The sequence below is a fragment of the Dermacentor andersoni genome, unplaced genomic scaffold (assembly GCF_023375885.2).
Source record: "Dermacentor andersoni unplaced genomic scaffold, qqDerAnde1_hic_scaffold ctg00000041.1, whole genome shotgun sequence".
Classification (NCBI taxonomy): Eukaryota; Metazoa; Arthropoda; class Arachnida; order Ixodida; family Ixodidae; genus Dermacentor; species Dermacentor andersoni.
Window position 1 is genome coordinate 1,575,615 of NW_027314754.1, and position 26,825 is coordinate 1,602,439.

At 42.9% G+C, this 26,825-nt stretch overlaps 1 protein-coding gene across 1 annotated transcript; it reads right to left on the minus strand.

Moving 5' to 3' along the window:
• Positions 1-1,640: 1,640 nt before the first annotated feature.
• Positions 1,641-26,119, minus strand: LOC129381663 (phosphate-regulating neutral endopeptidase PHEX-like). The gene is made up of 7 exons (XM_055064699.2): positions 26,021-26,119; positions 24,672-24,716; positions 19,749-19,787; positions 11,994-12,077; positions 9,672-9,776; positions 9,495-9,571; positions 1,641-1,813 (listed from the first exon to the last, which is right to left on the minus strand). Exons 1-7 carry the CDS (start codon positions 26,117-26,119, stop codon positions 1,708-1,710), a joined length of 555 nt encoding a protein of 184 aa, XP_054920674.2. The 3' UTR covers positions 1,641-1,707.
• Between the last annotated feature and the right edge of the window lie 706 nt (positions 26,120-26,825).

The following is a 26,825-nucleotide window of genomic DNA, read 5'->3' on the forward strand; positions in this document are numbered from 1 at the left end:
TCGCTTATCAGGGACGACGGTGCGTCCTTTCCGTGTGCCACCGTCAAAGATGCTGACGCACTGTGAAGCCGATGCCTAGAGCCGCGGCCGCTCACTCCGGCGCGGTCCGCGCGCACGGTCCTTTAGCACGAAGCGCGGTTGAGAGCGCCGCAATAAGGTAGAGCTTGAGCACTACTTTATTCGCGTGGTTTTGTTTCATATTTCGTGGGCTTTCTTTAAAGGCCAGAAATCGCCACGCTACATGTACGTTGCCCAAAAAAAAATGGATTGGTTGCTTTCGAATGCTTCTATAACGCAATGAAACGCACTTGGCCCTTAAGTGAATACTTAAGGAAATTGCATAATTGATCTTAGTTAATTAGCTAATTGAACACAATATAAAAAAATACCCTAAGGACCCCGCATGACGGCAAACTATATTTCGTTGGTTTCATTCAGTTGCGGTTAACGATCTTTCTTATATCCTTGGTTCAAGTTACGTGAAACTCCCTGTATAAGCACAAAAAAAAACTGATTTATATCTCTAAGGAGACAAAATGACGGAAGTCAGTTCGCTTAAGAATTGTCTTGCTGAAGGAAAGATGTGTCTGTTGCGCAAAGGTCCCCCTTCTTGAGTGAATGCATGGGGTACGTAGCTTCTGGCCACAATTATTTTCTGATACTAACACGAGTAGAGCACGTCTACGCAGCCGATGCACACTTTTTTATCGCTATAATATTCACCAGAGAGCACCGACTTGAAAGCCTCCACATCTCTGTGGATACGCCAGGCAAATATGAAGTATAACTCCAAGATCATCGTCGAGTAACTCTGTGCGTCTGGCGCAGGACGAAGCCATGTCGAATGAATTTTAGATGCCCTAGTTTCCTTTTACGGATTTATTGAAATGGCTGCTTATATAGGTAAGATAAGCATCTATGACTGTTATCGCTTTTACATTCATTTGGCACACATTGCTTTCCTGTCACAAAGTACCGGCGATCTGTAAAAATGCAGATTTACCATTAAGGGTACATGGCAAATTATGGGGGCACCTGAGAAATTCTGACGATGTGCAAATGTGAGAGCACCGTTTAGCGCAGAGTGTGGCGCTGCATTATGTTGCCGAGTTTAGTGCTGGTGCGTTATGCTTCCGAGTATAATGTTGCTGCTTATGAGTTTGCAACAACGCAATACAACAAACTGGCCTAATTGCTTTCTCTCAGTTGAGTTTTATTTAGGCAGTTTTCATTAGTTTTTCACGCACATTACGTTGAGTATTCTTTATCGTTGACACCAACTCCACCTCACACCCTGTGGAAGTCGTAGTCTTTGTCCGACAGGTACCGTAAGCGCGTTGCATATTATTATTATTATTCATCATCGTCGTCCACAGGCTGTGTTCAAAGAGGTCAATTCCTAAAGCTCTTATAGTTTTAGTATGCACTAAACAACAAAACTGATGTTGATAAGCACAAGTTTTTGAAACAGCTCACCTACTCGTCCTCACGCGTGTTCCATTCTCTAAAGATGCGTGAGAGTAACTACCACATTAATCCAGTATGCACTTTTTTCACGCACTGCGCATGACTGGAATTCTAGCGAATTGGTGCCAATGTGCCAAGAAGACGCAAAACTCATTAAGCAATAACCTTTGCACATCGATAGTGTTTATTTATTCAACTTTTCAAAGCAGTTGTTACATGCTGTAGTCGTCTGGTTCTTCTTCACCATAAAGAGCAGGTTTCATTTCTGGGCGGATACAAAGGGGAGCCACGTGAGCAGTTGAAGGCCCTAGCAAACTCTTCAAAATTTTTCATGGCCACGTTGACCCTAAAAAATAAATAACAGAGACATGTTATGATTTTGCAAAACAAGGAATGGTTATCTTTACACACGATATTACTGCATCTACAAAACAACTTAATGAAACGGTAATTACACTGCAGTACATGTAATTTGTACCGTTTCAAATTTCTCAGAATAGAGCTTTGTTGATATAATAATGTGGAACTGTAATTTTAAGTTCACTTGTATGTCACTTAAGCGATAACGCCAGGAGAGACTAGCTCTGTTGCAACTTTTCTTTAGTTTGCTGACGGAGTTATAGTAACTCGAATCAGCACATTTATACCAAATAAATCGTACCTGTTCAATATCCGTTTTAAAACAATATCGCTGTGCTAAAAACTAAAGAAATTACAACTTTTTTCGATGCCAGGGTAAGCGTTTCTTCGTTTGTACGTCACCTGGAAGGTTTCATGAACAGCCAAAGCAACCTCTGAAACCAGTCTAATTTAGTTATTTTTACATTGCCAGCCCACGCAGGCTATGAAGAAGCATTTTATTCATTTTCGACTCACTACTGAACACTATTAGGTTTCGTTGTAGCGAAATGAAGACCAATTACTCAGACAAGCCGGTCAACACACATTTTGTTCTGAGAATGATTGTTCGCATTACCCTAGCATATATCTACCAATTTTGTTGATTTGACGACATAGCCACACTGGGCATGTTTTAAATTGTTGATGTCACTTGGTCTCTAATTAGAATTAGAATAGAATTTATTCATAGGAAAGACAGAGAGGTAGACCGGAGCTAGTGCGCTCTAGTCTGCTACTTGGTCTCTAAAGCTATCATGAAGTTTACAGGACAACTGGGAAAGTAATCATTGTGTCATCTGCACCAATCTGCTCCGAGAAGTTCTGCCTATTAAATCGCAGTACATTTTGGTAGAACTCAAACATTTTGCACATATAGCTTGAGCCAGAAATTCGCCTTTCCAATATGCCAAAAGTATGATGGCAGTTGCACTAATGCAGCTATGCAGAACGCAAAAATCACATCCGCGTGTTATTTTTAATTAATGAGCGGAGGTGCTCCAATACTGTTGACGTAAAAAATTAACAATAATACGTCAGCGTAGACGCCAAATAAGTAACATCTGGGTGTTTTGGGTAGCGGCTCAACAACTATGACGTCCTTTATTTATTTTTTGATTTGAATATACTGCAGGCCCTTCACGGCCCATGCAGGAGTGGTACAGAGATGCCGAAATTGTCACTTACTGCCAACTAAACGGAAGATACTATTGAGAAATGGTTATTAAGATTATCAATGTACCGCATAATTTTAGGGGGATAGCTGCAGGTGAAGCAATCTTCCATTTCAAGGGCACAGCGAGCCACTGTCGTGAGTCTTCTTATATTTCGTGTAAATATTTGCAGGGTTTACCATTTGTTCACAAAGAAACTACATAGCTTAAGCAGCACCGATATCCACGCTACAACCTGCTGTGCTTCAACGACACGCCTCGCGAAGAGCGGTGGCGACTTCCGGGTAAGTGAAAATAACTGCAGGAAAAACGAAGACTTCGGTCGAAAGTTCCCTTCAACAGACTGACCAATATGTGTAATCAGAATACTCAAACGCGCAGCAAAACCTACCTACTTGCAAGTTCTGTGATTGCTACGAAGTGGCAGGTCTTTTTAGTTGATAGCTAAGTTGTGCCCTGAACTCAAACTGTGTTCACAGCACGGAGATAATCTTCGACGCAACTGTCAGCGAGCACGTTACACACATCTAACCACTAGCCTAGCCAACATTCACGCGACAGCGAAGAAAAACAGAGGACAAAGAAGGCTCTGCTCGCTCTATCTGAAGTGCGTGGTTGACGGCTCAAACAGACTGCAAGACAGAGAGCGTTCACTCGCCGCCACTGACGCAACAATTTAAAGTACATGCGTGCTGCGAATCTTTTTATTTGAACGAACGAAATGAACTCTTTTAATGTTGCGACTTACAGAATAAAGCGCTTCGTCAGCGTTATTTCTAGCTAACAAGAGCAGGGGTTATCTCACTTTCGGCCGCGTTGTAAACTGTTTCGTGATTACACAGTGAACTCGGCAACAACGGGATACATATGATATCGCTCTACGCATTTTGTAAGGTCAAACTGCTATTTGCTCGATCTTGCGAATGAAGCTTACGGATATGAAGATTTAGATCTGGGCCAACTTGGACATTCGCTTTGAATTGCACGGGAGATGCATACATGCTTTCGATAAACAATCTCCCAACTGGTTCTAACGAAACGCGTTGCATATAATGGTGAAACCTGAAACGTATTGCATGCAAAAAACAGGACTTTGATTTTAGACATAATACGGTTTTCCATAGAACGACAAAGTGTGGTAAAATTGAAAAGAAGTAAAGAACAACGGTTAAAAACCTATAACTCGGCATCAGAAAGGATATCGTAGTTCTTTGAACATATGTTAGCACATTCCGTGCGGAAATTTTTGATTTTATAGCTTGCGTCAAATAGTTACATGGTTAAAAGGAGTGGTTTGCTAAACCTACGGGCATATTTCATTGTGGTGTATAATATATCAGTGTTGTCCGCCAGAAATGTCTTAATAGATGCCGTTTCAAAACACTGATATCTTTTTTTTATTGCTGAGCTGGACAGTTGTAAGCTTGATGTTTTATTAGCGTTACTTTTTCGCAATAATCAATCTTTCTTGAAAAGAACAAATGTGTTCCTAAAGCTGGTACAAATATGTCCTTCATTGTAGATAAACCGACGTGATCGTATTCGATACAGTTACTTCTTAGCCGAACAAACCGATTTCATCGTAGACGTGCATCACGTACGAGCCCTCGAGATATTGGTTCCTCTTAAGCAGGCTTCTTTTACAGGTGATGGGCACCTCTAAAGCCAGTAACTGTAGCGCCGCTTGTTGTGATGGAAATCTTCATTTTTATTTAATAGAAGGGTCATATTCACTATTATTAAGCAAAAGAAATATAGTGATCCTGGGCATTCACATTAAATATGTAAATTATTTAACGAAAACCGTGTTTGCGAATTTGCTTTATAGCCTATAGAAAAGTGTTATTTGGTAATTGTTTATAATATAGCATATGATTTAGTTTGTCTGAAGCCTTTCTGGAGCAATAGTTTGTGAGGAACCGAGATCTTTTGCCGCGAATAAGGTGGCAGAGAAGCGAGACGAGAACAATGTTCTCAATAGTTTCACATGGAAAGAAATTTCCTTTATATGAAATGCAGCATTTTTAAATTCTTTTAATCAATTTTTCATCTATATTACGCTCACTTCCGTCTAATGTATTCTCGAAGAGGTTATAGCTGACAAGCATTATTGTACATGAAACCCAAGAGTGAAAAACAGGACACAGCAGGCGGACCTGCTTTAAAAAGCTAAGAGTTTTTGTTCGTACGAGAATAACAACAAAAAAAATAACAGTTTGATTCCTTGTACACTGCCATATGTTCTACGCAGCGCACACTACCCCTACCAAAATTAACCCTCAATTTGTTTCTTATCTCCAACAGAGTAAGAATTAGGAGAGGGTCTATTATTGACCGTTTTGGATAAATATATTAAAATGATTTCGTGGAAAACCTTCTTCAGATACTAAATACGAAACAAATGTATAGCGAGACTAGCGTAGAGAAAGTGAGAGCTTATTGCGCGTTTTAAGCTACGGTCGAATCTCAATGGGAAAATGAATCCGAAATAATCCCTCTGTACAAAGAATATGACGTGTGATGCACGAGAATACTTGCATACATAGCGATTGTCTTTAACAAAAACGAAAATGTTCTATATGTTATCTGAATATCTTGCAAAGTTGCATTTTAGTCGCTTCAGCCGGTACAACAAAACAGTTGGACAAATCATTGGCGTGTGGATGAAATGATGATTCTGTGCGGTCACACGTTACACACTTTTGCTTCTATATGGATTCGTTCTGGCTTTGTGTTTAGGACGGGATATATGTAACTTTTACGGCGATTAGGCCTACGTTTACCCAAATGTATTACTTTTACTTTATTTGTTGCCAAATATAATCGTTTTAAAAATACTGTTTAGGACTGAATTCCTCTTCATATATGTTCTGTCGTCTGCTTCTAACCAAATCTTCGTGGAGCGTTAACGCTAATAGACGGAAAGAAAAACTTATACATCCCCGGCAAGACCGATGATGTGAACACGCAAAAGATCCTATAACCTCAGCCCTCATTTGAGGCATGAGAGCTTAGAAAGAGCCACGTGTACCCAGTTCCACGCATCGACGGTGTAATGTCTTTTTGCGCGGCGACAGGGACTCCTCTTCCCTCAACCGCTGTTCTGGAATTTGGCTGACGAAAAGAAGCTAGGAAAACAGCATTCATTATGGCGGATGCCTCTAGAAACTTAACGTTAGCTCTGAAATTCAACTTCCAATTTCGCAAGCATGACGGACTCTGCTCTCCGAGGTCTTAATTGATTCATATGATTGTGCTATCTTTATGATGTCCATGTTTTTTCGCCCGGCCTCGAAAGCCATCTCTTTTGAAATATCTCTGTTTTTCCCGTTTTTCGAAAAGCGGGCCTGCAGCTGAGCAATACTGAATATCGTTTCGGGCACCGCCACATCAAAGGGAGTAGCCACCCCGTCGACGCTGCCCGAATACAGCTTAATTCATACAAAGTCCACGCTGTCAAATTATTCCCGCTTAAAAATTAAATTGTGGGGTTTTACGTGCCAAAACTACTTTCTGATTATGAAGCATGCCGTAGTGGAGGACTGCAGAAATTTCGACTACCTGGGGTTCTGGAACGTGCACCTAAATCTAAGTACACGGGAGTTTTCGCATTTCACCCCCATTGAAATGCGGCCGCCGTTGCCAGGATTCGATCACGCGACCTCGTACTCAGCAGCCCAAGACCATAGCTACTGTGCAATGACGGTGGGTTAATTCCTGCTCCCCGGTTCTTAAAACATTGTTCGAACCTTCTTTGAAGTCTTGCCTATTTTGGCACTCCATTAAGAACTTCGCGGACATCACGTGGCCTCTTGCCGATTTTACCAAGAAGAAAGTTGCTGTTCATGTAGACCGGGAAAAGCCGCAGCTATTTACCTCCTTCTAGCAAGGCTCATGAGCCGAGATATTTTTATTGATTTGGACTCTGTTGCCGACACCGAAGTTTGCAAAGATGCGAATGGCCGCGGCATCGGTGTTATTCTTGCCCAACAGCAGCCCGGTATCATCTGTGGTATTGCTTACGCGAACCAGCTCTTCTTCGCATCAGAGCGGAATTTTCTACACCGGAGAGTGAATGCCGTGCTCCCATTTTAGTCGCCGTGAAATTTAGCCGCCACACTTCTCCGTCGTTAGAGACCATGATGTGTCTGCTGGCTGTCCTCGCTGAAAGACCTCCCTGGACGACTCGGACGCAGGGTGTTGGGATAAGAGTATAGTCATTTTCTGTGCCATACAAATAAAGGTGATTACACAAGGACGCCTTCTGCCTGTACCGTCATACGACTTGCCCGCCTGATCGCACCGACGACGACACCGATGCCCGCGCGCTGTCCATATGCAATTTCTCTATGTCGCCATTCAGCAGAGCCGTGATCCCTCCGTAAGGTTTACCATCGACCGTCTCACCGCTCAACACTTGCATCATACACCTCGTGTTTTCGTTTTAAAAGACGATTTCCTGTACGGGTGCAACTTGCAACCCGATGGCGCCTGACCTCTTGTCTGCGTTTACGGACACCTACGCATTGGCCGCGCCGTGTTCCCGCAGCCTCATGACGTCTCCTCTGCTCTCCCCGTTGCCCGCTTGGGCGTCACGCGCACTTATGACAACGCCCAGTACGCTTTTTTCTGGCCTGGCCTTCACTATTTTTTTCGACGATACATTGGTTGGCACGAGCAACGTCACAAGAAACGTTCCTCGCTTCCAGTCGGCGTACTCAAGCCCACCGACATTTCCACTGAGCCATCTTTCGCGTGGTGCTGGACCTCCCTATACTTTTCTCAACGTCACACATAGGCAACCGATGTATTGCCGTCGCCATTGATGATATGACTCAATTTCTTATCATAGTGGGTGCTCCCTATCAGTTGATCCACCGACATCACCGACATCATAAAATTATTCTTTGCCTCGGTTCTTCCGGTCTGCTCCTGAGGCATCGCTGCATCAGTTTTCTCGCCAGAGTTGTTGCTGATCTTTGTCAGTCATGCACCGCTCATCATCAGTTCACGAAGGCTTATCGCCCGCAAAGAAATGGACTCACCGAGTACCTCGACCACTTGCGTACCAACATGCTCGCAATGTACGTCAAGAAAAAACACCGTTACTCGGACTCTGCATTGCCCTTTGTCAGGCTGTCGGCACGGCCCTGCGGGCTATTCACCCTTGTATCTCAGGTATTTCCCCTACCCGCTCCTCCATTTCGACTCTGCTTCCTAGTAATACACCCTCTATCTGGTCCTACGCTCATGACCTCACTGCCCGCGCCTAAACTGTACGCACAACGCCCGTGGGCCTCAATATATGTCTGATCCTCCTCCGGGCACCATTTCCGACACGTGGGTCGAATGATTGACCTGACCTACAATATTTGTGAAGAGGTGGCCCCAACTGTGCATAGGGCCTTTTTTACTAAACTTGTACACATCTCAAGGCTCAAGCCTTATTACTCGGACTCGCACACTGTGCTTTCAGTTGCAAGAAATTCCGAAACATTACGGAGAAGTGCATTGGCGTTCCCTTTACTTTTGCGCTTCATTGCGCATTCAGCAGTCTTCTAATTTGTTTGCGGTTGTGCGCACCATATTCCCGACATGTAGTTTTGAAGAATTCTAGTTGTCTTCTTTATTCAAGATTTAGGGCCGCATTCACTGTAATATTAAAACGCCCATTTTACTCAAAAACTACTACTGTTTGATATTTTGCTACAACTGATAGGTGTCATTACAATTATATTATATTTGGTACTTTGATTGATAATTCATTTCCTTTTTTTTAAAATTATAGCTGGTTTCTTTACTCACTGCATCTCTTTTATTTATTTTTGAGTTCTGCGCCTTTGCAAGACCTCCGCAGTAGGTGAGAGCTATTAAATTAAAACAAGTTCAAGTGCCTGAGCAGCTGGTTCAATACCTTTAATACGGAACTGTTCACAGACCCCGGCATACTTTGAATCTGGTGATGGTAAACTAAAACTGCACAGCAACTGAAAATGGGCCAAAAAAATTTTCTCAACAGGAAGTCACCTTTGAGACCTAGGTCGATTAGGTTCCTTGCTGCAATGCTTCTTAATATTTAATGGTAAAAGAAAGGTATTTGAAACCAGCATAGAATAAATGGAATTAATTGTTGAATGATTTTTTATTCCGTGTGGCCCTCCGTGGCACCCTAAGTGTTCTCGAATTACTTGTGGCACTTTGCTGACTCTTCCTCGCATAGTGGCCAAAAGAAAGGAAATGCTGAAAATATTAGGTTGTGTCCGCTAGAATAACTTCAACTGATGAGTTACTACTACTATATATTTGAACAATAAAACAAAAAGAACAATATGTAGAAAGATATAACTGCGCGCTAATTTTCGTTTGATTGCAAATTCTGTGAAAAAGAAGAAAAAAACGGAAATAATACGATGAAACCACACATACACATTTCCTGAATCTATATTTTTTTCTTACCTGTTAGGCGCAGCGCTGTATTTTGCCTTCCTTATCTCGTTGATGAGCGTAGCGTTATCAGCTATTCTGCACTGAGTCTGTACAAATAATGCAAAAGCATTAGTAGGCATCTTAAAACAATACAGAAATTTTCGCTCATATAGAATATTATTGTTTATCCAAATGCAGACAACTTACCCTAGCAGTTGAAATGAAGAACAGCTGCAATCCCGTAACGTTCTCTAGGCCACTTAGACGAGTGTCTATCCCTTCACATTCTTCTTGAAGTACTTGGTCATATGCCTGGAAATAAAAGTGAGGACGGTATATCTAGGCCGTTCACCAAAATCGTGCCCTTTAAGTTCACCTCGAAGTACTGCAGTCTTAGTATGCCTCAAGTTTACTTCATTTTAGGCAGCGTAATCATGCAACCATCTTTAACTTGTGTGGTAGCCGGTGGCAAAGAAAATAGCAGAAAGGGTGTGAGGATGAATTTAAAGTATTGTCGAAATGCATGACCGTTTCCATAGTTCATGTGTCCCTATTAATTGTTACCTTACGTGTACAGACGTGCTCACTTAGGTGTTTCCCAGCTTTCTTTTCTCTTGCTTCTACTCTTTTTCAAAGTCTACCATATTGACCTTTGGAAAGATTTCAAGGTGAGCCTAATGGGGATAGAAGTCTTGCTGTTGATTAACGCCAGCATTTCAAAAGCAGATGCCATGAACTTACACACGGTTTTTGTCAGCTTGTTTTTTTTTTTCGTATACGATATCACGAAGTACCGAGTAAAGAATACGGCAACTGTGCGCATCTTCTGTTTACACATACACAGTTCTGTTTACACATAATTACGTAGCTGTTGTTATCTCCCACACTCGCAGCCACGTTTTTTTTTTCTTTTTGCTAAAAACCCATTTGGATATCGGCTTGTAGATTCTGAGTTGCAATTTTTCAAAATATACATAGGAATTTTCATCTCGTTGCGTCCAAAATAAGTCGCATTTCCTTATCCTCCAAGTGCAGGTGCACGCGCATTCTTATTTTGACTCTGTGAGCCTCTCACCATGAAATGCACAAGGTGCAGGACTTTCCTTACTTAGCGGTTGAAAAGTGCAACGGATAGCTTATGCGCAATATGGCTGTGTAATAATAATTTTACCTGTAGACGGATTGCTTTTATATCGCTTCGGTATAAAGAACCGACGCTCCAACGAACAATGGTTTCAATGTGGGCCTGTCCATGTGCTCATGGTGCCCCGTACGTGACCTTAATCTAGAACCAAGCGCGACATAAGGAAGCACAGTTAGCTTTTTTTCATTCCTTGCACAATGTGAACCGAATTACTGTCAGTAAGGCACCGTAGTGTAAGGAATTACAAGACATGCCGCCTAAGCGTTTTAGAGCAATTTTGAAGGGTTAATAAATTAAGCAGCTCTATGCTCATGAAGTGAAATGCTTAACTTCATTTATTTGCGATATCAAATATATGGACACTCCAGGCGCATTTTTGCCGTCGCCGTCGGCGTTTCCGTGATTTCCCGTTGAAAGTCCAAGGGCAATAACACCGTCATCGCGCGACGTATGCTGTATGTGCGAGAGAAAAAACCCGAGGGAAGCCGACGATCGCGGTTCCAACCGATAGGCGCGAACGAAGGAAGCGGAAAGCAAACGCGCCGTCTTCCGCTGCGCGAAATGCATGGCATGGGGGGTTTGGGGGGGGGGGGCGAGTGGTGGGAGGCTGCGCTACGCTCCGGCAGCAACAGTCTATACTTGCAATGCATTCGCAGATATACTGGGCTGCCAAGAAGAAGCGCCTGCGTCCAGCAGCATCGCAAGCGCTCGGCTCACTCTGCTCCGGCTGCTGGCCACTGGTGTCTTTCGAGACGGTGCCTCACACTGCTTTGTCGTTTCTGCTCGTCGCGTCTATGAAGGAAAGCCCTGCCAATAAACCTGTTGTCAATTGGTAAAGGTTGTTGGCGTTCACACGCTGCTCGCACCCTGGAGCTTCGCCGGCGAACGCTTACGCCCATCATGACCCACAACACCGACCCACCGGCAACTCCGGCCCAGTCCGCCATATTTCTACGGAACAGCCGCCACAGTGTACAGGGCTTCCCTGACAACGTGATCCGAAGGTCTTCCGCGACAGAAATGATACCGCTGTGGAGGACTGGTTTGCATCTTACGCACAATTTCTTTGAAGTGAACACGTCTTTGTCATTATTTCAGAGATATTTGGCAAGGCGCAGGTGGTTTCATCCAAAGTTACGGCCCCGTTATTAGAGATACATCAAGCAGGTTTCCAGAAAGATTGTACCTGCAGAAAACCCGGTTTGTGCATGGAACAATATCCTTCATCGAAAACATTTCTGTATAAAATGAGCACATGTAATTGTTTGATGATGCGTTTATTTGGCGTAAGAATGTCAATTATTTCTTTCGAAGTGTTACATAGACATTTCACGAGTCCGAAGCACATCGCATGAGTATTTCCGTGAGGCATTGCTGAAACTCACTTTAAAAGCCAACTGGAGGCCAATGTTGTCAGCAAGGTCTTCGCTTAAGGTTGTTTTCCACTGCACGCAGGGTGATTTTGGTTTCTGCAAAGGAATTTATATATTAAGCTTGCAGTGTATAGGACTATACGGATGTGGTAGGATAAATGCGTCAATGAAACAGTTTGTTGGGCTAGTTGGTGCATTATTGAATACCACAACTGCGATGCCGCAAGAGCTGAGGGACTAGGGCAGAAGCACAGAGCGGTGTGTCTGTCTGTGTTGCATTTCTAGTCTATGGTAGTTTGCTGCGCCAGAATTCTGGCAAATAAATGCGTCACAGTGGGATCGCCGTTATATCCGGTAAATTTACGTATGGACGTACTACTATATATTTTTGAGCTCAATGTGATCATAAATGAGCTTATATTCTTGCCGTATGTTTCACGTCACTGTTTGTAACTGTTTCTGTACCAACGTTTCGCCACAGTTTCCGAAATCAGCATGCTGATCGTATAAACTAAACACAGTATGATAATTTAAATTGGGAACACTATTCTATAAACTAGAATCTTTACATGGATGCTAAAAATGAGTTTACACTATTAGCATCAAAAGAAGAATACAGACACGACTACTAGGAGGTGGATTACAAAATATCAATGTCGCATACAATTAGTCACTTGACACAAACATGCTGGTAGACTTGGCACAACTTTGTTTAACGAGAGACAATGTCGAGTAGCCGCCTAGATAAAAAAACGTTTCGTGCAATGATGTTTCTTGAAGCCCGTTGGGACAGCATGACGTAGTCTTTAGCATAACTTAATTTCCGATGTCTAGGGGGAAAGTCATGAAATATTAGGTGTTCCAAGATGATCCGGCACAGTGTCCTACAACTTTTGAACGGCATCGAGGTCTCCGAAGTAACAATTTCTCTGATAACGTTTGACAGAAAGAAATTTCGCGTACACAGACATGCGTCTTCTTTCAGTGCTCAAGACGTGCACTGAAATTAACTAAATTTTGACAACTCTGGCACCAAGTATCGTGCAGGCAAATATATAAAGCAAAAAACGCCGCTTGAAAATAACTAATTTCTTTATCGGAGTCTATACTTACGTACCACTTATTATCAATATAGCCTTTAACTATCGGCCATAATATCTTCGTCTCACTGCCCCACCAACCGATAGGTGGCGTTATCAATATTACAAGAAATGTGCAATAAACAAGCCACTCAAAAAAAAGAATAAGAGCGACGGTTTCCTCAAGAATGCTACACCAGCATATGTTATTCAACCTAACATGATTCGATGGTTCGTTTTGAACCCCGTTTCCGCAGAACAGAAGTACAATGCTGTCTGTACATTGACCCAAGGTTCCGTGAAAGAGGTTAGATACGGATAGACATACTGCTAGCTGAGTGAAGTTCAAAAAAATGCTAAGTGAAAAGTCCGTAAGAAGAAAGCAAGGATCAACGAAATGTTGACCGTGTTTTTTGTCACTGCCATGAAATTCTGCCCACCACTTTAAACCAAAATGCGATTTTTTCAATGTCACTTTTTAAGTAGAGATCCTAAAGCAGCTAGGACACTGTGTGTGCCGCATGCGGCCAAATTTGTCAAAGAAACTATGGGGAAATATGCACCACAAGTATGTCCCTGCAATCTCTGCATTGATAGTGCATTTTAACATGTCAATCAAGTCTCAATTAGCACGACGTCACGCTTAGAAATATTAAGCGCGCGTCACCCACTACGGCAGTACTATGTATATGAAGCCCTTTCCATTCTTTCGATATCATCATCATCATCAGCCAAGTTACGCCCACTGCAGGGCAAAGGCCTCTCCCATACTTCTCCAACTACCCCGGTCATGTAATAATTGTACTAATTGTAACACACAGCTGTTGTACACTTTCCTTTTGAGGGATAGTGGCAACCTGCTGTTCATGATTTGAGAATGCCTGCCAAACGCACCCCAACCCATTCTTATTCTTCTGGTTATTTCAGTCTCATGATCCGGATCCGTGGTCACTACCTGCCCTAAGTAGATGTATTCCCTTACCACTTCCAGTGCTTCGCTACCTATCGTAAACTGCTGTTCGATATAGCTGTCCATTACCTGACCTCGACTCGCACAGATGCTGGCTACGAATCACCGTCACTTAGTCAGCCCGGTCAACGAGCGCCAAAAGAACTGCACCAGCCAGCGGATGCCTGACTTGGATACCAACTTGGAAAAGTGAGTTGCCATTGCTATCCCTGGCTACTCAGTAAGCAAGCAGTCTAAAGAAGTAGAGTAAGCTACATTAGTTGTAACAGTTGGAGAGGAAGGCTGGAATGCTTACAGCGCCTTCAAATTTGAGAATGAAGCTGATAGGAACAGCGCCGACATTTTGCTTAAGAAATTGGAAGAATTCTATTAACTTGTCACACACTTGCCGTTCAAGAAAATCGTTTCGGATCAAGAGACAAAAAAAAAGGGAAGTGTTTCAATGTATAGTTAACAGACCTTAGGCTTTCAACAAAGAGCTGCGAGTTCGGCGACCTAGAAGGTCGTTTGCTCCGTAGCCGAATCATTCTGGGACTGCGAGACAAAAGCCTGCAGGAAAGTCCTATTGCCGAGAGCCCGTCATACAATGGGGCCAATAAATTTGCCGGGCCGAGGAACTAAAACAGGACCAATTTAAAATATTCAGTAAAGGCACAGAAGCCGCTCGTGCCACAGTAATTTCGCCGGTCACCGCGGCGAAATTTCTCTGGCTGAAGGAAAAACACGCTTAAAGTGTAATGGGCGTAATGTCTTTGGTTAAGCATATAAATTGTCGATGCGGTGACAAACTAGAGGCGTTAAAACGAGTTGCGCGAGGTTCAAGCATGCGAATATGATTTCTTTTTACAAGCCCTCACAGTCAGCACAGTCGAAGTGACAGATTATTGGAGAGCTACAGTAGACAATGAAGGCCGAAAGTTCACGTGTAAGGTAGACACAGGTGCTAAATCTTTTGTCATTTTAAGCTAACATGCTTAAAAGCTGCCGAACAAGACAACCTGTCACGCCACATTAACCGACTACTAGGACTACTACTGCGACAGGAACAATGTGGCTGCGCGTGTTCGCAAGCAGTAGCGTGCACGAAGTCTCATTTTTCGTGGTAGAAGGATAAGCGTGCGTGTGTCTGAGCAGATTAGTGGCAAAACGTATCGGGTTTCTTTGTCGCGTGCAAAACATTCACGTCGAAGAGTTTACCCAGCAGCACAACCTTTCTCAGAAGTTTTCAGTGGACTGGGACAGATCAAAGGCGTGGAGTAGGCAATGAAGCTAAAACCTAGAGCCGTAGGAATCACGGGGCCAGCCAGCGCATTTGCAGTGGCCCTTCAAGAAAAAGTTGAAGAAGAGGGGCAGCGCATCGAAGAACAAGGCATGATATCAAACGTAAAGGGCCCGAAGGAATGGTCGAGAAATACGGTCACAGTACTTAAGGAAGACAAAGTGCGCATCTGGTTAGACCCCATAGCGCTAAACAAGTTCAAGGACTTTCTGAACACCTTGGGTGTTGATCACATCATCACAAGCCCCTATCATCCACGTTCCAACGGCCCGACGGAGAGAGAAGTTCAGGAAGCAAAAAAAAAAGCTTTTAAAAAAGCGTTCCTTTAAAATACCCGTGTTTCAAATGGCGTCACTTGAATGGCGCAATACCGCACGTGATGATGTGCTCCAGACCTCCGTGCAGAGGCTGATGGGGCGCCAGACTGGGACTGTTCTAGCGGTGCCTACTACCTATTTGGAACCGCGAACAATCCCATCTGACGTGGTTGAGGGCCGCCTTTAACAAATACTCCATCGACAGTGGACCTACAACAATCGTGGCAGCAAGAGCATGTCGCCTCTCACGTAAGGACAGAAGGTCACAGTGTGCAATACAGATTAGTGGACCTGACTTCTCACCGTGTTTCTGAGACCAGCCGATGAAGGCCGCTTGACGATCGTCAAGGCTGACGTCGGCCGGGAATTTCGGCGCACGCGAGAGCACTTCCACCTGGTAGATCCGCAACATGAAGAGAGCCTCGCGCCCGAAGGCTGATCTTCCACAGAGCGCCCTCAAGAGTTACGGAGAAGCACAAGACAGCGACGCGAGCCCTATCGGTACACTCAATGGTAGAGACGTTAGCCACATTTTAGTTCCCCTGTAAAAGGGAAGCTGAAGCAAGGCTTAATAAGCGAAACGTCCCACTTAGATATATGAACTGCGTATGACCCACTGCGTCACTATTTTGTAAATATGCCCCTTCTCATTCTTACCCTTAAGCTGTTCACTGCCAGACCTCGACTCACCCACAGCCGGCAGTTTCATCGCAGTGCTGGAACGCTTTCCACACTCGCCAGACTTAGCCTCCGGCGACTGTTTATGTGCTATCAGCATCCGTTAGGAACTTGCGCACTTTTCGTTATGTTGTACAGTTTCTAATCTTTTAAGGTGCACTAGAGCCATGGAGTTTTTGCGAAAGCGTAAGTATTACTGGGTCGGTTGTTGATTGGGGACAGAAAACTTGTAACATGGCGTATGGGCAGTTGGGAGCTTGTCAACTGATGATAGAATATGCGCCACGTTGATAGGTGCCACTTTTCCACGCAAACTGAAGTCACTGGGCAAGTGCCACACTTTCACGGTGACAGGGTCACTGGATATAACAATGCGCATTTGTTCCTCTTCAATAAAGCACGACAAGCTTGAAAGTGGAGCGCGGCTACTCCAAATGCCTCATCAAGCTATCCTATTATTTCTCTGCACTTGTATATAAAGTCACAACACCCTCTGTCTCGTCACTTTCATCGTGTAAACGTCATAATAATCCTCATAACATTCATCTGTGCTGTCAATTGTGCCATCTCGCTGAAAGGATCATTCGAAACGACAGAGGCGAAAGTGATCAGCAATGAGTTGCACATAAGTCACGTCATCGCCTATCGAATACCCTATATAAGAAGTATTCCTAGACTAAATAGTTTCTGCGATCCCATTCAAGGCACGGATAGTGCATTTTTGTACTACCATGAAATTATGCACCAAAACTTCGTGCTCAAGGTCAAATCATCAATGTAAATCGTTACCTTAAACTCGGGAAATCCATTAGAGATTGTGTTCACTGCGTATACGCAAATTCGTCGAAAGAAAGCGCTCGACTGTGCACTACCATATTGCCCCTGAGAACAGTGCGTTGATAGTGCGTGAGCTTTTGGCATACAGCTGGTTTAATATATTGGAATACCCTTCCTACTAGACAGATTTACCAACTGTGACATTCTTCCTTAACATAAACATTGTTGTTGAGGGGGCGGCAGTACGAATATGTCACTATTCAAAAGGAAACGACTAAATTGCTGAAACGCTTAAGCGTTTTCACATTACATCCTTGTGTATTAGCCCCGAGAACGAACTACAGGGGCGCTGCGAGCGCCGCTCGCGTGACGTCAGGGCAAGGGCTCGCGCCTGTCGTCTGCTACAGTTCGGGCGGTGTCCGGGCGCTTTCTGCGGTGTTTTCGTTTGCTCGCCCTCGTTCTCTCTGCTCGTATACTTATGGCGGTCGTCTCAAATATATTTTTACGACGTCTTCATTTGCGAAAATTTATTCAAATAGCTTATTTCTTAGACGACAATGCAGGTCTCAAAGGCAACGCTACAGTGCCAGCCGATGGAGCGCAGACCAGCCCATTGCGGTTTTTTCAATCGACAACCGCAAGAAATATAGAAAATAAGAATCCAGTTATGGATACCATACCTGCTGCGGTGCAATAAGTATGTCACAGACGCTGGCTATGTATGACTTCTACAACAGTTACAATCCGCTAAAACTGGTTTGCTCACGACAGGTAGTTCATGGTGTAATATCGAATTTTTGCGTTTCTTCACAGAAACGCTCGGCAGTAACACAAGGACTTAACTAATACTGCAGCTAGGTTCTACAAGCACAACTTGCTTCTTTGAATGCTTATTAAAATTAGGCGCTTCTTCACGTGTTTATCTCAAGCGGCGGTAATTTGAAGTAAAGCTAATGAAGGCTTACGTCTATTTACAGAATAAAAAATGGAATGTACCAATATATATGCCTTTTCTGTGCTACACGTCCAACTCACTTGAGAAATTTACTGGTGCTTGAGGAATATACAAAACGAATTTGTTTGGCGAACTGACACAGGCTGCTCGGCCCAAATTTTTTAGAGAAATTCGACTTTTGGTCCGTATGGCTGCAGCCAGAAAGAAGCCGAAGTGTCAATAATTAGTAGTACGGGACATATTGAAGATATGATTCCCTTGTGGAGGGTCAAAAATCAAGTGAATATATATGTAAGTCTTGTAGTGTTTTCTTTATGAATGTTTGCCATTAGATTGGAGCAATTGCCTGCAGTTGGGCGAAGTTCTGTTTTATGTACCGACGAAGCGAATAGATCTCCGTTTGCATAATTAAACAGCGCTGGATCGAGACATGGTGAGACAGAGAGTGCTTGAATTTTCCTTTTCTAGGCAATCTAGGCTGCGCTTTAGTAGCGCGAGAATACTTTTGCCATTCCAATTGGAGCTGTAAAAAAATGCTTTATGGTTTCAACTCGAAATTGTAGTGAACTGATGGGTTTCACGAACAAAGCGTGCCTCACCATACCGACCGTCCGTTGCTACCGTTGCGTTTTACCGTTGCGTGATGGGTGGGCCATATTGTCGATAAAGGCTACTGAGGGCCACTATGAAGCATTTCATCGCTTGCAATTGGTTGGCTCTCGATCTTAACAACGAAAAATTTCTTTCGAGTGACTGCTACTATGGTATTTGCGAATTAAATATGTAAATACTCCACATGACGCGCCGTCGTGTTAGCAGCCATGAGCGTTTCGTTCTTTGGAGGCCTGTTTCAGAGAGGGGTGAAACTAGCAGCAAACTTTTTCATAAAATATAGGCGCCTAACTCTTTCTTTTACGCATTAATAAATGGCCATATTTGGCTAGAGCAACTCACCACAGTAATAAGAATCATGATGACAGCTTCGCTGGGCAATGTCTTTATAACACGGATAACATGCTGCCACCAATTACCAAGATGTTTCTTTCATGTTAAAATGCAATGTCTCACATAGCTAAATTCTAAGGGAATGTTAAATGTTTAGCCAAGCATCGTACACAACTTTGCGCGTTGAATTTGCAGACATTCGTTTTACGCAAAATTTATGGACAGACCCGGCGCATATATGCATTGTAAATCCAGTAGCCCCGTTCAACGCTACAGAGCTTGCGATATTCAAGCCCCAAATTTTATTGACTCACGTGCTTTAGGAGAAGGAACTATGGTTCAGGCATGGCAGCAGAAAGAAGCCGACATACCCTTCAATAAGTGCGGCTCGAGCCACCCATACCCCAAGCGTACACGAAGGGAGCGAGCGTGCGCGGCCGCCGAGCGAGACGGAGCGAGCGGCGTCCTGGCCGTGATGTCACACGCGAGAGGGCGCCACTGCTAATTTTCGCCGCTAATAGCGATTATATGCGGATTGCCACCCTTTCGCTGTAATTCAAGAAGCAAAATCCGAATTCCTATTTAAAGCAATAAGCCGAAAATTATCCAGTAATCTTCAATCCCATCTAAGTCCTACTTTCTGCTGAACTCGAGTCTGCAGTGGTACTTATGCTACACATATTATGTTGTTAAATCGGCAAATTAAAGACAGTAAATTATTCCCTCGTGGTAATTTCTATCCAGAAAAAAACACTTAGTTTACTCACCGAAAAGGATTGCCGCAAGCCTTGTGTGCCACAGCCGTTCTAGTGGATTGAAAAAACATCCATGCAAAGATTGAGCATCAATAAGCGGTGCGCGAATAATCAATACTATCTCCATTACCAGCACTGTCATATGTCCGATATATGATGAATCCACTATACTATAAAACTAAACTGAGAGTCTCCCATAAAGAATGTTCTAGTACTAGAAATAAAGGAACACATAAAAAATTTCCTACATGCAAATAAGCCCTACTTTATTGAAAAAAAAAAGTCCATTTATTGTCTACTTCTCTCTAATTTAATGCTTCACGTTGCACAGCCTGCGCGAGCGGGGGTATTTGGCGCATGAGTCACCAGAGGCTAAGGCGGTTCGATTGTGAACACGACGCTTTCTAATAATATAGTAGGGTGATATTAACCTCAACCGTGAATCTTACATACGTTGAGCTGAGAAGTAAAGTTTTTTATTTATTTCATTTATTCATAACATACTGCAGGCCCCAGGAAGCGCCCAAGCAGGAGGTTCATTGATAGTATACAAAAATTAAGGATTGATAATTAAAATGGCAAATATACAATAGGGTAGAAAAATAATACAATTGAACAAGATGTAGAACACTGGGTGAGATAACAAATAAATGTTACGAAAAAGAGCAACAATGCATATTCTAAACAGTGTTAAAGCAGTATATAATTTATTGGTATATTTACATATTATATTAAATAAAAAGAACGCACAAAAACAAAACAAATTTAACATCTTAATTATTCAATAGCCGCAATGCTCAATAGATGTGCTATAAGCAAATTGTTCCCGTCTGATATGGTTCGGGGAAAGAAGGAATACTTGAAAAGCTTAGTCCTCGTGAGATCAGGCGTTAAAGATTCAGCATGTAGATGCCTTGCACGGCTCGCTACAAGTGTTTTAAGGAAACCGTGCGGGCTAAGAGAGAAATATTTGTTTTTCAGCAAGAAAAGGAATTTCAGTCTGAATTTTTCATCGTAATTGCAATGTTTGAATGTTGTATGTTAACATTAGGGTGTTTGGGGAGCTAGTTGAGCGGTAGTTGGAAAAAATGTATCTTACCACGTTGCCCTGTATTATTTCCAAGGCATTAGAGTCACCTTGGGTGAAAAGATCCCACACAATGCATGCATATTTAAGTTTAGGAAGGATGAGTGTATAATAAGCTGTCAATCGAGTGTTAGGGGAAGTCTATTTCAATTTATGCCTCAGAAATACATTCGGGCTACATCCTGACGCAAAGAAAGCAGTTCCACTCAAATCCCACTTAAAGTTGAGGAAGGCGATAGTTTGTTTTATCCTTGGAATTCTGCAGCCGGACTTGCAGTTCCTTCCATGGTCAAGGAAGAGGCCATCAGCTTCCCACCCTTACAAAAATTAGTTTAGACTGTCTATAGAGTAGACTTTTTACAGATGACCTTGCCTTTCTATACTTTGGGCCTTTCGTTGATTCAAAGTCTATAGAATGTCTATGACGAATGTCGATGATATTTCTATTTCTTTTTGTCTATTCGCATTCTATAAACGGTCTATAGAAAAAAATCGATAATAAGTTTGTTTCTTTTTGTCTATGTCCCTTCTATAGACTGTCTATATACGAGAGTCGACAAGTTTCCATTTCTTTTCGTCTACTCGAATTCTATAGATGGTCTAAAGAAAAAAGTCGATAAGGTGTTTGGTTCTTTTTGTCTACTTCCCCTCTGTAGGTTACCTGCAGACGAAAGTCGATACAATATCTATGTACTTTTGTCCATTCTTTGTCTATATATTTTCTATAGACGAGAGTCAATAAAGTTTCTATTTCTGTTTGTCTACTCCCAGTTTATATATTGTCTATAGAGAAAAGTAGATAGGCTATTCACCAGCTGCAACTGAAGACTCTGTCCTGGGTCTTTCTCTTTTCCTAATAGACATTAACGGCGTAGCCCTGCATGTACCTTCATATATCCGCATGTCTGGTGATGACTGTGTTATTACCGAACCATTGTTAGCTCATTTGATAGTATACAATGCTACAGAAAGACCAGGACCATCGCCTAGAATGGTGCGATGAAGGCCTGACATCCTTGAACCATATTAAGTGTAAACGTATTTCGTGAACTTGCAGTCATATTCCACTTTAATTTCCTTACAATGTTGCCGTTTAAATGATAGCTGCCTAATAATCCCTTCGAGTGACGTTGTGTAACCAAGGCTGGCCAAAGATACTTTCCATTTGTATCATGATACGATACAGGATACTCGGGGAACAAGTATTTGAGATACACATACAAGACACTACCTAAATTATTGTATCAAATTCGATACTTTGAATTTGTATCTTAAGATAATTAGATACATTCGCAAATTTCTTATTATATATCTATATAGTCTAGCCGCAAATGCACTTGAACAAAAAAACGTTTGCGTGAAAATTTGTTAGCTCCTACCAAGCTGCTTTCATTTGAATTATATGTATGTTATACAGTATCTCAGAATGTTCGTCGTTCGTGATTGAAGTAATATGTTCATGCCGAAACAATTTACTGGCGTTCCTTTAGCTGCTTAACACGAAAGTTCTTCATACGCTGCGCTTTCAGTGTTTTTCGGTTGTCGCTTCCGTAATAGGTGGGAGTCGCTGCTCTGTTTGCCGACCAGCTAGCGGGTCGTCATCTAATTACGTGAACGTCAATAAGAAGCCTCTGCTTGTTGACGCAAATACCACTGTGTCACTTTACCTTGCCCTCAAACGCATTAGCGTTTAAGCATGCAAGGTAGTCAAAAAATTGCTTTTGGTGCTTGCGAGCAACAATCACGTACACAAAATTGCCGCCTTATGCACAAGACACCCGGAAGCAGCGCCATCCATGCTGTAGCTGACAGCAGCCAAATTTCAATCCACAAGATCCTTCAAATCGCTGATCTGTGAAAGTAACTATACGCGAAGTGACCACATTCTTGCATTCTTCCAAATCAGTAACAAAGAACCATGCAAGAGAAACTTCCATAACGAAAATATAGCGGCAGCAGAATTTGCGCGAGAGACGCCACGCGCATTGGCGTTGTTACGATCGGCCTGCAGAGTTTGTGACCTTCGAACCTCTTCCAGCCCGCTGCGACGAGTCGCTTTGTAAAGCCAACAATGCGCCTCTTTCAGACAGCCTAACAGCGCCAGCAAGGCTAACCACGTTTGGCGGACCAAGTATTGTTAGTTGGTTCGCTGTCGCCTTCACAGTCTAGTCGGAGCAAGAGAACTCCTGTAAAAGGGTGTTCTACGTCACTTTCTCACGGGCCCCAGCAATTGTCACAGTCATTTCACAGACGCGGCGGCTAACTGCGGAGTCAGCTCTGGAATCAAGAAGCGCCAGTTTGAGTCACGCATCGCAACCCCTGTCTGCAAGTTCCCTCTCCGCTCGGTGTGTTCAGTGAAACAAAAGTGCAGACGTCAGTGTGGAACACTCCCCCTTCAAAGGCGGGTCGACTACGACTACGGCGACTTTGGACTGTCCGATTGGACGAAGGTTGGGCGGCAGTTTTTCCACACATAGGGATATAGGGAGGACAGAGGGTTTTCAAGCAGCCGTTTTCGGCTGCTAGGTGTGCTTCGTGCTTCGTTTTCAGTTATACTAGACTGATGAAATGTAACGTTCTCCTGTCTTCATGTAGATATTGTAAATAAATCTCGTACTCCTCGCTCTCGATGAGAGCAAGTTCCTCCCTTCAACAACGTCCCAAGCGTGGATGAGTTGGACGACAGCATGGGTCCCCTACCACTTTTTAATGCCTGACTCCAACTCTTACAGCGTACACAGCACAGTACGGTGGCACCGACGCAACTAACAAAGTAGCAGTTTCGCGCGAAAGGCGAAGCAGCGACTGCGATAGCAAATTAGTGGAGAGGTATACGAAGTAACGATATTAGTGTTATCAGCCGTATAAATTAGCAAACATTACCTAACGGATTTAACAAGCATGGCGTCCGCGCGCACAAGCAAGCATGACACACCACACTTGATGAGTGCGGATATTCGCTGTCAAAACTCTGGTGTAAGCAAGCGCAGCGGCAGCAGCCAGCGAAGTGACAGTGCGGTCTATCGCTTCATCGCAAGTGCGGTGCGAAAACAGTGCGAACAAAGGTGTGAGCCCACTGCAGCTCCTCTTGAAGATACGGGGCGCGCGACCGTGGATGGCCGTGCAAACTACACATTGGTTGGCGGAGTCGTAAGCCCCCCTCCTACCTCCCGCCAATGTTGCCAGATGACCCCAACAAAAAGATATCCACAATATTCTCAAAATGCAGCTCAAAAATAGCCAAATCAAAAATTTTTCGTGAGCGAAAAGTAGCCAATAGCGTTGCCAAAACATTTGATGATGTTCTGTAGGTGTCTTATAGATGGTGTACAGTTATAACCGCGTATTTCCGAAACATACAACCAGCAAACACTGGCCTCAAGATCGCCGTAAAGAATTTTAGTGAGAGCTGCCACTCAGGCGTAGATTTGGACACAACTTATTGTTCCAATGAGCCGAAGGATTTCTTTTCAGATTTACTCATGACGTTGTTAGTATTTACTGAGCCCCGCTATGAGCTGACTTTCGTTCATGCCTCGCTTTACCCAAGATATTTTGCCAGTATCTATGTATTACCAGCGCTTCTTTGGACATACAATACTTATAAACAATTACTGGCAGGTAAATAGGTATCATATGCGTTGGAAACAAACATTTGTTTCATAGCACACCATTCTAGCTGCCATTACGTTAAAGAATGCATGCTATCGCTCAGCCTACGGAATTTGAAACGCCAGGTATAGGGGCCTGCAGTTCCGATATTTCATAATGTTTCTGGCAGCCTTGTTGCATTGTTTACAATAAGTCTAGAGACAGTAAAGTCAGACGCAGAAATGAAAAATAGTTACCGTTGCTTCAGCCCTCGCATTTTCTTTGTAACTCTCATCGATTTCCTGGAACAAATATGTTTTACGTTGTGAATGTTCATAATATCATACCACGGGGGGAACACTAAAGTGTGCCTTACTGCAATGCAACTCGGAAAACTAAATGTTTTAAACAGGTAACTTGCCTTATTCGTTAAACTACAAGCTGTCTTATGAGATGTCGAGAAGAAACGGGCAACAAGTAGTGCTTTTCAAGGGCCGACTACTCATACAGGTAATACGCACTGATAGTAAATAATAGTACATTCAAGATGTTTCCATAAAGACTAAGAAATATTTAAAGTAGGCGCGCGCTGAAATAAAGGCACGGTTCCCTCTGAATCATGTCGTCAGTGGTGGCGACAATGAGGCGATGGGTGGTACGAATTAACTCATCGCAAATGAAGAACAGCTAATTATTACATCTAAAATTTCGAATCATCAGGGTCATTGTTATAAGAAAAGTAAAACGAGCTCTTAGGATAAGCAATATATATTTTTGTACCTTCGAAAATTACATTTCCCACAAAAATGCAGCGTGACAAATTGAGACTATCAGAGCGCTAGAAACAAAAAAAAGAAAGTCTGAAGCACGTGCATAGCTTCACCCTTCGCGCTGACGTTTCTGCTTCTGTCACAGCGGCGGCTCGTGTCGAGCGCACTACAGTCCCATTCGCCCAGCATCGCTTAGTCATTGAAAATGTGCATCGGAGTACCAACAGTTTCAATGTAGTGCGTCTTAGCTACCAACCCGGCGCCACACCACGAATATGTGAAGTGAGATTTTCGCTATTGCATTTCCTATAGTTCATCTTGGCGCTTCATGAGTGCAAAACATGTGTGAAATTAAGTACAACATATTTGCTTGTCACGACGTTGAAACATATTCATTTCTTTAGTTCTGAAGTGCTAAGCCCACACAAATGATGCAGCTACCAAGCACCAGTACATAGTTCTCCTACGCAGAACCAAATAAATTTATTTAAAAGCACGCTAATGCGAGCAAGCCGACTTTGAACTTTACAGTGAGGACAATAAATAACGGATAACTATTAAATAAGATAACTATTATATTGAAATTTCAGCATTGGAATACTTCAAGGCAAATACAGGTGCTTGAAATAACTTTTTATAGACGATATAAGGATTTCTGTCTTTTCAGAACTAAAAGCCCATAATATTTGGCGAGCACAACCGCCAGTCTCCAAAAAAATACATTTTTATGTAAGATACATTGTAAATATTTCTTCTTACTAAAATATTTAGAATTAGTAATACACGTGCTTGAAGTAGCATCAGTTTAACGAACAAGAATACAGTGAGGTTCTCACCAGAAGCAGCTTTCTGTTGACCGATTTGTACTGTTCCTCAAAGCATGAAGTTCTATTATTAAAAGATTTCCTATCGCTGGAGTTCTTGCTTTTCTTCATCTCTAGGGCAGAGGATAGAAACTAAAGTGAGTTATTAATGAACAGGTTGATTTGCACATTTAGAGAAGTACTCAAGCTCAACGTTCAATTGCAAGCATTAAACAAGCAGCATTTTGAGGCTACTGAACTCTCAAGTATTTCACTATTTATCCCTTTTTTATGCATATAACGGAAGCAGCAATATTTCGATCCCCTGTAGTTTATTGCCCAATTATATGAGGGTCAAACGGGTGTAGGTATATTAGCGGCCTAAATGGTTTTATATAAACATTCGGGCGATTTTTCTTTTATGTGAACTAATAAGCGATTTAAGAAACATCACGCTAAGAATGACGTGCATTAAAGGACGCGGTCCCAATCACACATTTAATCAAGTAACACATTTAAGGAACATGGCAGGAAATGTGGAGGTTAGTGCACGAACGTATGGGATTGCAGAGGTGTCGTAAATTTGGCTGAAATAGGAAAACTGCTCAATGAGCTCACGCTTGAAGCAGCTGCAGCACATTCTCGCCCCTTATAATGGAAGCCTACGAGCCGCGATGCTGGCAGACAGCATCGTGCAGGATGCAGTCGTGAGCACCGAGGCTTGCAGTCGCCGCGATATTGCCACCATAGCCGCGGGCCACGCTCAAGTTTACCTCAAACTGCACGTTCACAGGGAAATTAGTGAACATTTACTGGCAATGATAGGTAGAACTGAAAA

Excerpts from the sequence above, each read along its gene's own strand:
- LOC129381663 (XM_055064699.2), bottom strand. The coding sequence starts at position 26,119 with ATGAAGAAAAGCAAGAACTCCAGCGATAGGAAATCTTTTAATAATAGA. Across the intron at positions 19,788-24,671 it reads ATGCGAGGGCTGAAGCAACG|AACGGCTGTGGCACACAAGG; the intron begins GTAACTATTTTT and ends TCAATCCACTAG. Across the intron at positions 1,814-9,494 it reads TACAGCGCTGCGCCTAACAG|GGTCAACGTGGCCATGAAAA; the intron begins GTAAGAAAAAAA and ends TTTATTTTTTAG.